Here is a 13,461-nt window from a genome sequence, read left to right as displayed (position 1 = left end):
GTGACAGGAAGCAAACCACTTGAGTCATTGCCATTGCCTCTGAGGGTCTGCACTGGCAGGAACCTGGAGTCAGGAGCTGGAGCTGGGACGGTGTGGGATGTCGGCATCTTAAGGCTAAATGTTCGTCCCCTACACCCCTACATCTCAATTTTTGAGGCCACTACCTATTTACCAAAATGAATTTATGAGTTGAGCATGATAAAGTTGGTTTTCAGGTTCACAACAATAATCTCATGAAACATTTAAATTTTTCAATTTTATTTTAAACATTTCACAATAAATGAAATTTAACTATAATCATTACAGAACATTACCACAATAATATAAACAAAGAACTTTTAAAATAAAAGACAAAAGAATACAATCTTCAACAAGATAAATGCCACTTTACTATGTAAACAAAAATAAAAAAATAAAACCCTGATGCTAAAAAGGTACATATTTGGAGGTAAAATGCAGATACAAAAACATTTAAATAGTAACATAATCCACAACTAGATGACATTCTTTGCAAGAGAGTACAAATATTAGTACTCTACATCTACAAAATTTCAGAATCCTGTTAAAATCAAAACCATCTCTGGTTTATGGTACAGCATAATTCATAAGGCAAAAATATAGGCATTATCATCCAGTTCTTTAATTTCACTTGTATTTTAAGGCAAACTTGGAACTTTTTGCTTGGTATTTTGAAATAAATGGGACTTACACATGATAACTTGACAAAATTAACAATAAATTACCTCTAGTTAAATATATATAATATAAAAGACATATGGATAACAATTTTTCTCTCTGCAGAGATGTAAACTGGATTTTTATTTTACTCCATATTCACACCAATAAGAAAATTTGTAAACCTATAATTGAAACGTATTGTATTTTTTACTTTTTTCAAATGTGTCTCAACACTGAATAAATATACTGTAAGTGAAAGTCCAATATGTATCCAGCCACAGAATAGTCACCATCTAATAAATCATGTCTAACTAAAGTGCTGTTTACAAAGGGAAAAAACAGTTAAGAAGTTGAACTGGATGTTAACTTGACATGTGACATGTTATAATTGCTTACCTTTTAAATTACAGAGGTTATAGAGGTTATCACAAGTTTATTCAACTTTAAGCAGTAAGTGTATCATAGTATCTGATTTTCCTGAAAATGAGCACTTAGGTGACAATACTAGGAATCCAATACCAAAACTGAAAACAAATATAGCATTACTATATACATTTATGTATTTCCTTTGATGTTAGCCAGAGCTCTGACACTAAGAAATAGTTGCTGTTTTTTAATTTCTGTAGTTTTATTTTTCTATTTGAAAATACATTATCCATTTCCAGAAAATTGGGAATTCTATAAACATTAGGTTTTTCATAATTCTTATTCATGCCATTAAAACTCAATTGAACACTAAAGAATTGTTTATATATATAGACTAAGTTTCTAAACACTTCTTATGATACTGGAGATAAGGAATTAGATACATCTTCTACTCTAACAGTTACTTGGGTACAGGTCTCTCACACTATATTTTACCCTCTGAGTGAAAAGAGCTTATCTCACTGGTATTTCTAGCTCTTGCAGCATGTAGCACATTAGTTATACATATAGTAGCCCTCTGTATGTGTCAAACTATTAACTTCCATAACCCAATGCCATTTTCCTATAGCTTGATACCACTCCCTACAATTTAATATCCACTTATATTTAAAACAATTTTAGCATTAACATATAGAACTTGTAAATATCCTTTGGGTTACATCTAAAATCAGTTAAGTTATATTATTACATCCAACAAATATTAAAGTCAAATATTCCTAACAGGTTAAGTCTTTGTAACATAATTATAGAAAGCAATTATCTTACAACTGATTAATTTCTAGTCCCCATTGCTGTTATTTTCTATTTTCTAGAATATTTCTGGGCAACCATAAAACAGCTTTCCCTTCCTTGCCTAAATAAATGTAATTACTTTCTAATACCTTAAACCCTGGGGATTTATAAGCAAACATTTTGATCCTTTTTAACATAAAAAAGTGACTTTAAATTCACAATTTTTCAGCAGAATATTTACAATAAAATTTCTCAAATTATAAGAGAATGCCCTATTGTAAACTTATTGTCAGGTCATATTAGAAGCTCTGGTTATTTTGAATACTATAGTAGGTTTAGAAATCCTAAAATAAATATATTTTTAAATTTTGAATGATTTTTCTCTTCCCTTCACAAGTTTTCCTAAGTTGTTCACTGGTATATGGCTCCTACTATTGCCCAAGATGTTTCACATTTAGTCTTGACTAAGAAGAAATTTAGATTTTTCAATAATCAGTGCATGATTTTGATCTAATCTGCCAAATGATTATGTATTTTACACTAACTGGACAGTAGAGACAAGATGCAAATAAAACATTTTAAAATAAAGTGTACAGTATAGATGTGTTTACAATTAAAATAATTTTCTACAGTTTTCCAAATTCCCTTGTCTTCTGGGAGACGACTTTAAAACTAGAATAGGATGATTTTAATGATTTTATGGATATAAACAAAGAAAATCATTTAGGGATTTAAAATGAAGTATATTATGAGATCTATTTTAAATTGCTTTTCTTTAATGTGTAGGCCAAGTACAATAGTGCACCTTATTTCTATTCAACAGATTTATTGAAATCAATGAAAAAGTTATTGCTATATATCATTATGTTATTCAAACAAGCAACATAGAAAATAATCAGGCTGTTGATTTTATTAATAGTTCCTGTTGAGTTCTAAATTAGAAGAGAGTAAAAACTGCAAGGTTTTATAATTTGTGCAAATATTCATAATGCATGATACTACTCTTATGACTAAATATGATTTTACATAGTTTTATAGTATATGTTCAAATACATAACTGGCAATTTATGGAAGAACAGGAAAACTATAAATTGCCCAAGAAGTAAAATATATTCTAAAAAATGAATCTATGTTTTATAATTACAAATGGCTTCTTCACAATAGTTTAGAACATTATGGCACTTAAGAATGCAGAATGAATGTTTTGTTAGGAAAAAAATATACACTGGTCTTGCAGAGACTTTATAAGGAGATAGTGGGCAAGTTAAAAAAATCAAGAAAACAAAATGAATACAGTACCAAAATACAAGTACCAACATCATATTAAAATGCAAGCTAATGTGTTTAATAGACATTTATTAAAACATGCTAAAATAAAATAAGTTAACTGATCTTTTAAATAAGCTATCATTGGCTATAGCAAACAATTTTGCTTTAAAAGACTTTCTCCAATTAAAGCAGAACCAAATTTAGAACCACTACTCAAGTAAACATCGAGTTCCAGTTTTCCTCAATAACTTCGAAATATAAAGTTACCTAAGAAATGTACAAAGTAATGCATAACTGCCTCTAAGTGCTTGATATTTAATGCATATATTCCTGTTTTTAAGAAAGATGTGTAACATCAAGCACAAGAAGAAAGAAGATCAAAATATGTATCTTTCTTTAAATCACTATTCAGGAGCCATGAAAGCATAACATAGGCCATTTAGGTGATTTTTGGATGTTAACATTGGTGTAATCACAGACATTTTTAATAAGCACTAACGAATCAAACCAGTAAAAATGAAAAAGACTACCAAAATCTGTCATGCATATCTCATAGTGAACATCCAAAAGAACATCAGTTATAGCCTTTTATAAATCCTACAATTAGCACCATTTTTATCTGAACACTTTGAAAAAGCAAACAAAAATCTTAAAAATTAAAATTATTATAATGATATATGAAAAAACTAATATGCACTAAGGGTGGTACTGAAACACATCTTAAATACTTACATCAACACTGGGAAGCTTGCTCTCTACTACTTACTAAAGAAAAACTGAAATAACTGATCTTATTAATTCTTTCTATCCACATTTATCATAATGTAGATGAGTAACTAAAATCATCCTGCATTAACCTCCCAATATATAAAAGGCATACACAGTGAATATCTGACTTCTTAAAATAGGACCCCAAATATCATGTTAGTAAAAGCAACTGTCATATAAACCTATTAAAAGGCCAGCCCTAAAACCACTTAGTAGGAAGAGTATTCAGATGACTCACTATGATATGTTGTTTACAACCCTTAAAAGTACCAAAAGGAAAAGCAGCCCTTTGTTTTAAAAAATGCAACACATATGAATTTACATCCAACAGGCAGTGTCAGTACTCTGTCCAGTCACTCCATATACTACAACATCTAAAGCCTCTGTCATCCTAGTAAATCATGGTATATATCAAGGAGGAAAAGCTAAAATAAAAAATAGAAAACAAGCAGCGAGGTCTTCTCTGCATGTACACTTAGGAACATAATATTAGTGTAGCTCAGTTGTAAGGGAAAAAAGTGCACAATTAAACTGGCAGGGTCTTTCCTCTTTTTTTTTTTTTTTTGTCTTTTTTCTTTTTGATTATTGTTTTACTGTGTAATCAAGAGCAACCATAACTACTTGTGAATTGGAAGAACCCAACAGAACTTTAAGTCTTCATGCCACTTCAAGTTAAAAAGAGAGCAATGCAGCTTTTGGGTTTCAGAAAGCTGGGCATCCTTTCATGCGGTACAAGTTTCACCATCACATTATTTCCAAGTAGTCACACCTGTCAAAGTGCAGTTAATCCAAAGTTGCAGCGACAGTATATCATGCCAGCTGAATCCAGCCATGTGTCTGAGATAGGGTCATATTTCTGCACTGTATTCAGATAGGAAGACCCTGAATGACCTCCGACTACATAAAGGTAGTTGTCGATAACTGCAGCACCCACTCCTAGGAACAGTGTGTAAAAAGAAGGAAACATGTTAACCATGGAGTAGACCTCTTCCACTAACAATAAATGGATTTGTAATGTTTTCTTAAAATTTATTTCAACAACCAACTGTAATTACACAAGCAATGTAGCAGTAAGTGCTTACCGGGAGAAAGCCCCATTAACAGAAAAGTCTTCCTTTACTTCTAATTCTACTCTTCTCTTTCCATGACAGGAAAGTACTATTAAGAATGCAGTACAAAGTTTTCCATATACTTTCCTATCAATTTATGTATGTTTTTCTAGAACTGATTCATTTGATCAGATTTTCAACATATTCAAATATACTAAACTATGTTTTTAAAAATTCTGCCTTAGAATTGTCATGTAGAGTTCTAAAAAGAACAAGCTCACTCAAGTTTTTTAAAGTACCCACTGCTTATATGGTTTTCCCTGGCAAGCATACCAAAGAGACTAGATATGGTAAACCCTGTATTAGAGTAAAGAAATTTTATTTTGTCTAGTTAGTCGTATTCACAATTATCGCAAAAAGGTTTAAACCAAAGGTTAATAGCTTTGTGAGGATTTGCTTTAAGAGTTTCTTTCATAAATATGAAAAATAAATACTGCACCCCTAAAGCATCTCCCTCAGTAATTTAAAACTTGTCCCTTAAAATAATGTGACTGGAGTTTGGGTTCAAAGACTGCAATTTCTTCATACCTTCAATTATGTATTTTTTTCTTTTCCTAGGAATCCTGAAATCAAATACCACCCCCCTTTTTTTCTTTTTTGACTGGGGGAGAGAGAATCTTTACAAGTGAATACACATAGAATGCTGGGGCACAACAAAAAACAAATCAGAACAATCCAAGAAGGGCATGTACATAACATATAAAAAGATGATATCTGTTATATGCAAAAACAAGCTTCTATAAAAAATATGCTCTATTATCCTTTTGAGAAATGATTAACATGCACAGTGGCATATTAAAATTAGATCAAAGAAACTTTAATTTTGTTCAGCTAGTTTATTTATTATTACCACAAAAAATTTTTCTACATAAGTAATACCCTTATTCTTATATTTCCAGAAGAGCAATGCCCTGTAGTTTGGAAATTAATAAAATTATTACCTGTTCTGGGTTCTTTCATTGGTCTACACACAGTCCACTGATTTTGGTGAGGGTCATATCTTTCAATGCTTGACAAATGTGAGACACCATTATGTCCACCCACTACAAAAATAAAGCCTAGCATGACACCAACGCCAAAGTGAATCCTTTTATCTGCCATGGATGCAACCATCTCCCAGCAATCCTTACTTGGATCATAACGCTCCACACTGCAAATATCCACAAAAGAATAAATTAATTAACAGATACTTTATGTTACTCTTCCTGCCAAAGCAAAACTAAAGCCCACTATAATTTTTAAAGCTTAAATAAATAAATATAAAACAATAGTAGGTTGTTCCAAATGTTTAGATTCTTGCTGATAAGACTGCAGGGATGGGGGGGCAGCACTATAGCGTAGCAAGTAAAGCCACTGCCTACAGTGCAGTGCATCCCATATGGGTGCCAGTTCGAGTCCCGAATGCTCCACTTCCAATCCAGCTCTGTGCTATGGCCTGGGAAAGCAGTGGAAGATGGCCCAAGTCCTGGGGCCCCTGCACCCACGTGGGGGACCTGGAAGAAGCTCCTGGCTCCTGGCTTTGGATCAGTGCAGCTCTGGCCGTTGCAGCTATCTGGGGAGTGAACTAATGGATGGAAGACCTCTCTCTTTCTGTACCTCTCCTTCTCTCTCTGTGTAACTCTTTCAATAAATAAATAAATAAATCTTTGGGGAAAAAAAAAGATTGCAGGGATGAACTGTAACAAGACCTCAAATTTCAAGAACATATCTAAAATTAAATTACATAATATCTTATAAAGTTTAGCCAGATAATGCATTTCATAGACAGAAATGCATTATCTGGACCTGAAATATTTTTTCAACTCCAAAAATTATATGTATGTGTGTATGTGTGTGTGTGTGTGTATATATATATATATATATATATATATATATATATATAAAGGAATACTTAGACTGTAATAGAAATGTATAGATGAAAGGCTGTTATGTCATCATTTCTGATTCAGTTAACAAATCATACTCTTTCGTTAAAATGCTCACAATCAATAAAACACATACCTCTTTACCCATTAGACATGTACTCTTTGGGGCATCTGTTGTCGACAAAGCTTCAGAATTTTAACTAATACTCCATAAAAATAGTGACTTTAGATTTTTATTTTCTCATATGTATCTTTCACCCTTTATTCCTAAACTACTGAATATAGAAATCTGTAATTCAGACTAACACAACTCAGATGCATCATGATAAATGCATGCATATAAGGTAAGAGTCCAGAAAGGAAGATTTAAGTAAGGCTTTTAGTTTATGACATTAAAGGATTTGATTGGCATATAGGAATATTTCCATTTCTTTATTCTATTAAGCAGTGGCATAAAAGACCATATCATATACACATACCACCTTGTAAAATCTAAAGTTGTCTAACTTTGTCTTATTTTCAGTTGTTTTAAAATCTAGTCATTTCTACTAAATGACTACATGGAAAATGTAGTATGAGGGATTTAATTCTTTTGGGGGGTTTTGATTCTTAAGTGTGTATTAAACATTTACATAAAACAAAAACAATTACATTCATGGAGCAGATTAAATTTTCCAAATACCTCCAATATTACTTAAAAATTTTTAAAATAAAGTTCATTTGTACACACAAATTGCTTGAAACTCAGAAACTATCATTAAAGATACTTCTAAAAATGCTATAAATACACAGAATCTGATTAAGTTAAATACCTGTTCATGTGTGCAGGACCATACCCACCAATGGCATATATCATTCCATCCAACACAGCTGCAGCAAAACAACTTCTTGTTGTGGTCATTGGTGCCACAGGTTGCCATCTTCTTATTTGGGGGATATATTTCTCTACAGATTGTAAATAAGACTGTCCATCATAACCACCTAAAGCATAAAGTTCTCTGGCAAGTACTGCTACTCCAAGTGTACTTCGGCTTTCATTCATTCTCTCTAAAGAAGTCCAGGTATTTGTATCAGGATTCCAGCATTCTACTGAATTTTCATGCTTTCTGATCGTGACTCCAGGACGCACATTAGTTTCAATACCACCGATAACATACACTTTTTGATCTAAAACACATATTCCAAATTCATAGCGAGGAATGTTTAGTGGTGCCAAGCCAATCCAAGAGTCATTCTGAGGAAAGTACATCTCCACACTGAAGAATAAGCAGAAAAACATTCAATTTTAAAAACAGAAATAGTGCATAAATAAAAAGCTTCAATCCTCTTAGTAATCAGGGACAGACACATTTTAAAGCCATGATAAACCATGACACATCTTCCAGACTGGCAAAAATGTAGGAATTGCTAAGAATGTGGAGCAGGAATGCAGGCTGTGTTGGGTAGATTTTAAACTTGTACAAATTACTCTGGAAAACAATTTTACATTATTTGTAAAACTGAAGATACACAGGTGCTCAGACTCAGTAATTTCATTCCTGTGTATCTATTCCATTGAATGCCTATGTAGGCAGTTTTGAACCAGGACACATACACAGAAATGTTCATAGCAGTACAGTATAATCATCCATCAAAAGCAGAATGATTAAATAAGGTATGATCTCTCTTATGACTGAGCAATCCCACTCTTTGCACCCAAGAAAAATGCTTGCATTTGTGTATTTCAAAGGATGTTCACAGTACTTTTATAATAGTCAAAAACTGGAAACAATCCAAGTTTTCATCAATCATAAAATGGATAAATAAGTTGTGTAAAATCATATCAGAGAATTCTACACAGCAATGAAAATAAACAGAACAAACTATAGCTGCATACAACTGGGGTGAATCTTACATAAAATTGAGAGAAGGAACTCAAGTTAAAAAATATTCCATATACTCTCATTTACATCAGGTCCCAACACAGATATAACTAATCTCTAAATTAGAAATGAGGATAGTGGTTACCTTTGGGGAGGGAGCTCAAGGGTGGCTCTTTTGTACTGGTCGTGTTTTGTATATTGAACTGGTTTGTAATATGCACTTTCTGATAATTCACTGAGCTAGAGATGTGGGATTTGTACACTTTCTTGAATGTGTGTAACTTCAATAATCAGAATAAAAATTTTCATTATAGAAAGAAAAAAATTGTATTATGTCCATATGCCATAATACCACATACCAATAAAAGTATTATGTTATGCAAACTCACAGATAATTTAATAATTTGCTGCTCAGTGAAAAAAAAACCTCTGAAGAATACATACTTACATATAGCATTACTGCATTTATATAAAAATATGTAATATCTAACAATATATTGGGGCACATACAGTATATAGCAAAATTTCATGAAAAGCAAAGAAATAATATATAGAAAATACAGAATAGTGGTTACTTCTGGGGAGAGAGACAGAATGGGGTGGAGGTCCATACAAGGACTTTAAAAGTATTGTTAATAACTTATTAAACTGGATAATAGGCACCTGAGTACTTATTCTTTACACCCTAATGTATGTTACATATGGTCTTTTGCCTCAAAAAGTTGAGGGAAAGTAGCCAATGTTCTCAAATGCAATACTGCAAAAGCAAAAAGTATATATTCTCTACCCAACATACATTGACTCATACAATAGTGAATGAATGCCTACTTTTGTCAGTTTTACTATATTGCTTATATTCAAAATGTATATTTTTCCATACATACCGATATATTAGAATACTTTGATTTTAACAAGGGAAGTTTTACTGAGGTAGTGGGGTGGTTCAAAAGTGAATGGGAGATGAGGAAAATGGTGAGTACAGGCAATTTTTCCAACAACTTTTACTACTAAGAGTAAAACTTGTAAGAGGAGGAAGCTACAAAGCGAAACAGAAAAACCATGGGAATCAGAGGGTAATTTGGTCTCAGACCTTAAACCATACCATGTTTGTATTCTATTTTCTCAGTAGAATAAGAGATAAGGTAATCATATTGAATTAGAAGGTTACAGAAAGGACTTGGGATGTTTTTAAGGACACGGCAGGTGTGACACAGTCCCTGGTAAGAGAATAAATTGACTATGGAAATGTAGAGTGGTTCCTGGGGAATGCTGAGGGCCTCAAGTGAGAACAGCTAAGATGGGTATGTTTCACTGCTTAGGTGTAGCCATGGTTTATATGGACAGCTGAATGTAACTAGAAAAATATGATGGAGGAACAGAAGGGCAAGGGAGCCATGTGTTTATCCAAAGGAATGATGTCAGTGATCTTCCTCAAATGTATGCTGAGAAAGCACTAAAGTTGAGGACATGTGGTGGTTAATAAGTCAGTTCTACTAATTTATTGCTGGTCCAATGGAATGAAAATCCTGAAGGACACAAAGAACCCATGGAGTAAGTCTTAGTCCATTTTTCTGTTATAAAAACAGATCATCACAGATAGTAAACTATCAAAAATAGAAGTTGATTTGGTTTACAATTCTGGAGGCTGGAAACTGTAAGATCCCAATGAAGACCTTCTTGCTGCTTCTTAACATAGGAAAAGGCCTCACATGATGAGAGAGCACGTGAGAGAAGGAGGAATAGGGGGCAAACTTCCCCCTTTTATAACTAACCACAACTGGAAAAGTGGTCTAAATTCATTCATGTGAGTGGTGTCCCCATGACCTAATCACTTCTCAACACTGTTGCACTGGGGATTACATTCCCAATATTTGAATTTTGGGAAACATTCAAACCACAACATTATGCCCTGGCCTCCAAAATTAATTCATTCCATCTCAGTATCTCAAAAATCTTATTTCATTGTGGCATCAACTCAAAATTTTAAAGCCCAGGGGATAGCATTGTGGCACAGTAGGTTAAACCCACAGATTGTGACTCCAGCATCCCATATCAGAGCAATGATTCAAGTCCTGGCTGCTCTGCTTCTGATATAATTCCCTGCTTATGTGCCCAGGAAAGAAGATGGTCCAAGTCCTTGGGCCCCAGCACCCACATGGGAGACGCAGAAAAACTCCTGGTTCCTGGCTTCAGCCTCATCCAGTCTCAGCCATCATGGCCATTTTGGAAGTAAACCAGCGTTTTCCCTCTCTGTCTTTTCCTCTCTCTATGTAACTCTGCCTTTCAAATAAACAAAATAAAACCTAAAAAAAAAAAAAAGTCTATAGTCCAGAGTCTCATCTAAATCAGATATGGGTGAAATTCAAGGCATGATTCATCTTAAGCTAAATTCCCTCCAGCTGTGAGCCTGTGAAGTCAAAACAAATTACATGATTCTAAAATACAATGGTGATACAGACATAGGGTAGACATTTTCATTCCAAAAGGGAGAAAAGGGCAAAAAATACAGGGGTAACTGATCCTAAAGTCCAAAATGTAACAGGGAACACAACAGTGAATCTTCAAATTGCAGAATAATCTCCTTTGACTTCATGTCTATATCTTGGCACACAGAATTAGGTTTTAGGCTTCCAAAGCCTCAGGCAGCCCTGCTCCTATGACTTTGTTGGGCTCAGTGCACCCAGCAGGTCTTATATATTGGAGTTTCATGCCTGAATGTCTCCCAGGCTAATGCTGCATGTTGGTAGCTCTAAAGTTTTGGGGTACTGAGGACAACCCCATTCCCATGGTTCTACCAGGCACTACCCTAAGGTGTACTCTCTTCAAAAGCTCCACTACTAATCCCACAGTTCTGCTCAGTACTGTAGCTGTAGGGGCTTTTTTGTAGTGGTTCCATCTCTGCCACAAGTCTCTCACTGGGCCCTCGAGCTGACCATGATGTTCTTTGAAATCTAGGAGGGAGCTATGCTCCCAAAGGTCTTATATTCTGTGTGCCTGCAAAATTAGCATCACACATGTGCTGCTAAAATTTACCACTTGTACCTTCCGGAGAGGCAGGTCAAGCCACACCTGGATCCACCTGAGTTACAGTTGTGGTGGCCAAAGAGTGCTGCATTCAGAAGGCAGGGAGCAGAGATCCAGTGAGGCCCTGGGCAATGAGCCTGGAGAGCACCCTGGACCTGTGATAAGAGTTGGCAGCCTCAAGTATCTCTGAAATGCCTTCAGAGTCTAGCTCCAATAGTCGATGAATAGAATATGTCTTTCTTCTGTCCATGCTAATCTCTTCGGCCAACGGTTCTTGGTCATACCCTTGGTTTGATCTCTTAAACACACTTTTTCACTCTTTACCTGACTAGGCTGTGGATTTTCCACATCTTTCCAACTTGCTTCTCTTTTAATTATAAATTCAGTCTTTAAGTCATTTCTTTCCTCTTTCATCTCAATGTAGGTAATTAAAAATGGCAACACAGCAGCTTGAAAGCTTTGATGCTTAGAAATTTCTTCTGAGTTGTTTTTAAATTCTGTACTCCATAAAGTTCTAGAACATGTTACACCAAGTTCTTTGCAAATGTTTAACAAGACTGGCCTTCACTCCAGTTTCCAATTACTTATTTCTATCTGAGACTTCATCACAGCAGTCTTTACTATCATATTTCTAACAACATTGTGATCAAGACCACTTAAGTAATTTCTAAAAAGAAAGACTTGCCCTCCAACTCTCCTCTTCCTCCAAGCCCTCACCAGAACTGCCCTTCATGCTTTGTGGCAATCTATGCATTTTCTGGCTCACTCCTCCAAAATTTTTCAGTATTTACCCATTACCAAGTTCCAAAGCTACTTCCACATTTTCAGGCATTTGTTACAGTGAATAATCCTACTTTCTGGTACCAACTTCTTTGTTTTCTGCTACTATAACAGAATACTGAAGACTGGGTAGATCATACACAACAGAAGTTTATTTGGCTCATGGTTCTAGAGGCTGGGAAAACCAAGATTTCGAAGCAGCATTTGGTGAGGACCTTCTGTATTATCACACAGCAGAAGGTATCACACAGTGAGAAAGCATTTAAAAGAGAGGAGAAGGAGGCTGAACTTCCCCCTTTTTTAATTTTCCCATTCCTGTGATAACTAACCCACTCCTGAGATAAGGGCCTTAAGTCATTCATACAGGCAGGGCTCCAAGACCTAATCAATTCCTAATATTCCTACTTCCATACTAGGGATTAAGTTTTCAAGACATGAATTGGGAGGACCATTTTTCAAACCGTAGCAGAATGCATCTATTAAAATGAATAATCTAGAAAGAAAAGTGGTAGAGAGTACAATGTCTGAAACTATCATTTTGAATTCACTGAACTCAATGGTGATGATAAAGGCTGGCATTTGAAATAGGGAGAGTCTTGTGAGATGGAGTCTTAAACATGGGGTCCAGGCCAACTGGGAAGTTAATGTCAAAACTCAATTGACATCTGGTTGGTGCTGGAGAATTGGAAAACTGGTTGGTGTAAGGGGGAGAAAACCAAAACCTATCAGTGATGATAAGATTAGAGTTTACGGGGGTCAGCACCCTGGCTTAGTGAGTAAAGCCACCACCTGCAGTGCTGATATGGGAACCTGTTCAAGTCCCAGCTGTTCCACTTCTGATCCATCTCTCTGCTATGGCCTGGGAAGGAAGTACAAGATGGTCCAAGTCCTTGAGCCTCTGCACCCATGTGGGAGACCCAGAAGTTCCTGGCTCCTGTCTTTGGATCA

At 34.8% G+C, this 13,461-nt stretch overlaps 1 protein-coding gene across 8 annotated transcripts in view; it reads right to left on the bottom strand.

Annotated features, from left to right (window-relative positions):
- Positions 1-241: 241 nt before the first annotated feature.
- KLHL28 (kelch like family member 28) overlaps positions 242-13,461 on the bottom strand; it is a 32,694-nt gene continuing 19,474 nt past the window's right edge. For all 8 annotated transcript variants that reach the window (XM_008269539.4, XM_051822804.2, XM_070053718.1 and 5 more), the window contains 3 exons: positions 7,660-8,103; positions 5,924-6,132; positions 242-4,809 (listed from right to left, as the gene is read on the bottom strand). In XM_008269539.4, the coding sequence (XP_008267761.1) occupies positions 4,646-4,809; positions 5,924-6,132; positions 7,660-8,103 (817 nt within the window). In that variant the 3' untranslated portion in view covers positions 242-4,645. The remainder of the gene's footprint in view (positions 4,810-5,923; positions 6,133-7,659; positions 8,104-13,461) is intronic.

The sequence above is a fragment of the Oryctolagus cuniculus genome, chromosome 12, assembly GCF_964237555.1.
Source record: "Oryctolagus cuniculus chromosome 12, mOryCun1.1, whole genome shotgun sequence".
Classification (NCBI taxonomy): Eukaryota; Metazoa; Chordata; class Mammalia; order Lagomorpha; family Leporidae; genus Oryctolagus; species Oryctolagus cuniculus.
The sequence above is the reverse complement of the archived record's forward strand: the minus strand, read 5'-3'. Positions and strand labels throughout refer to the sequence as shown.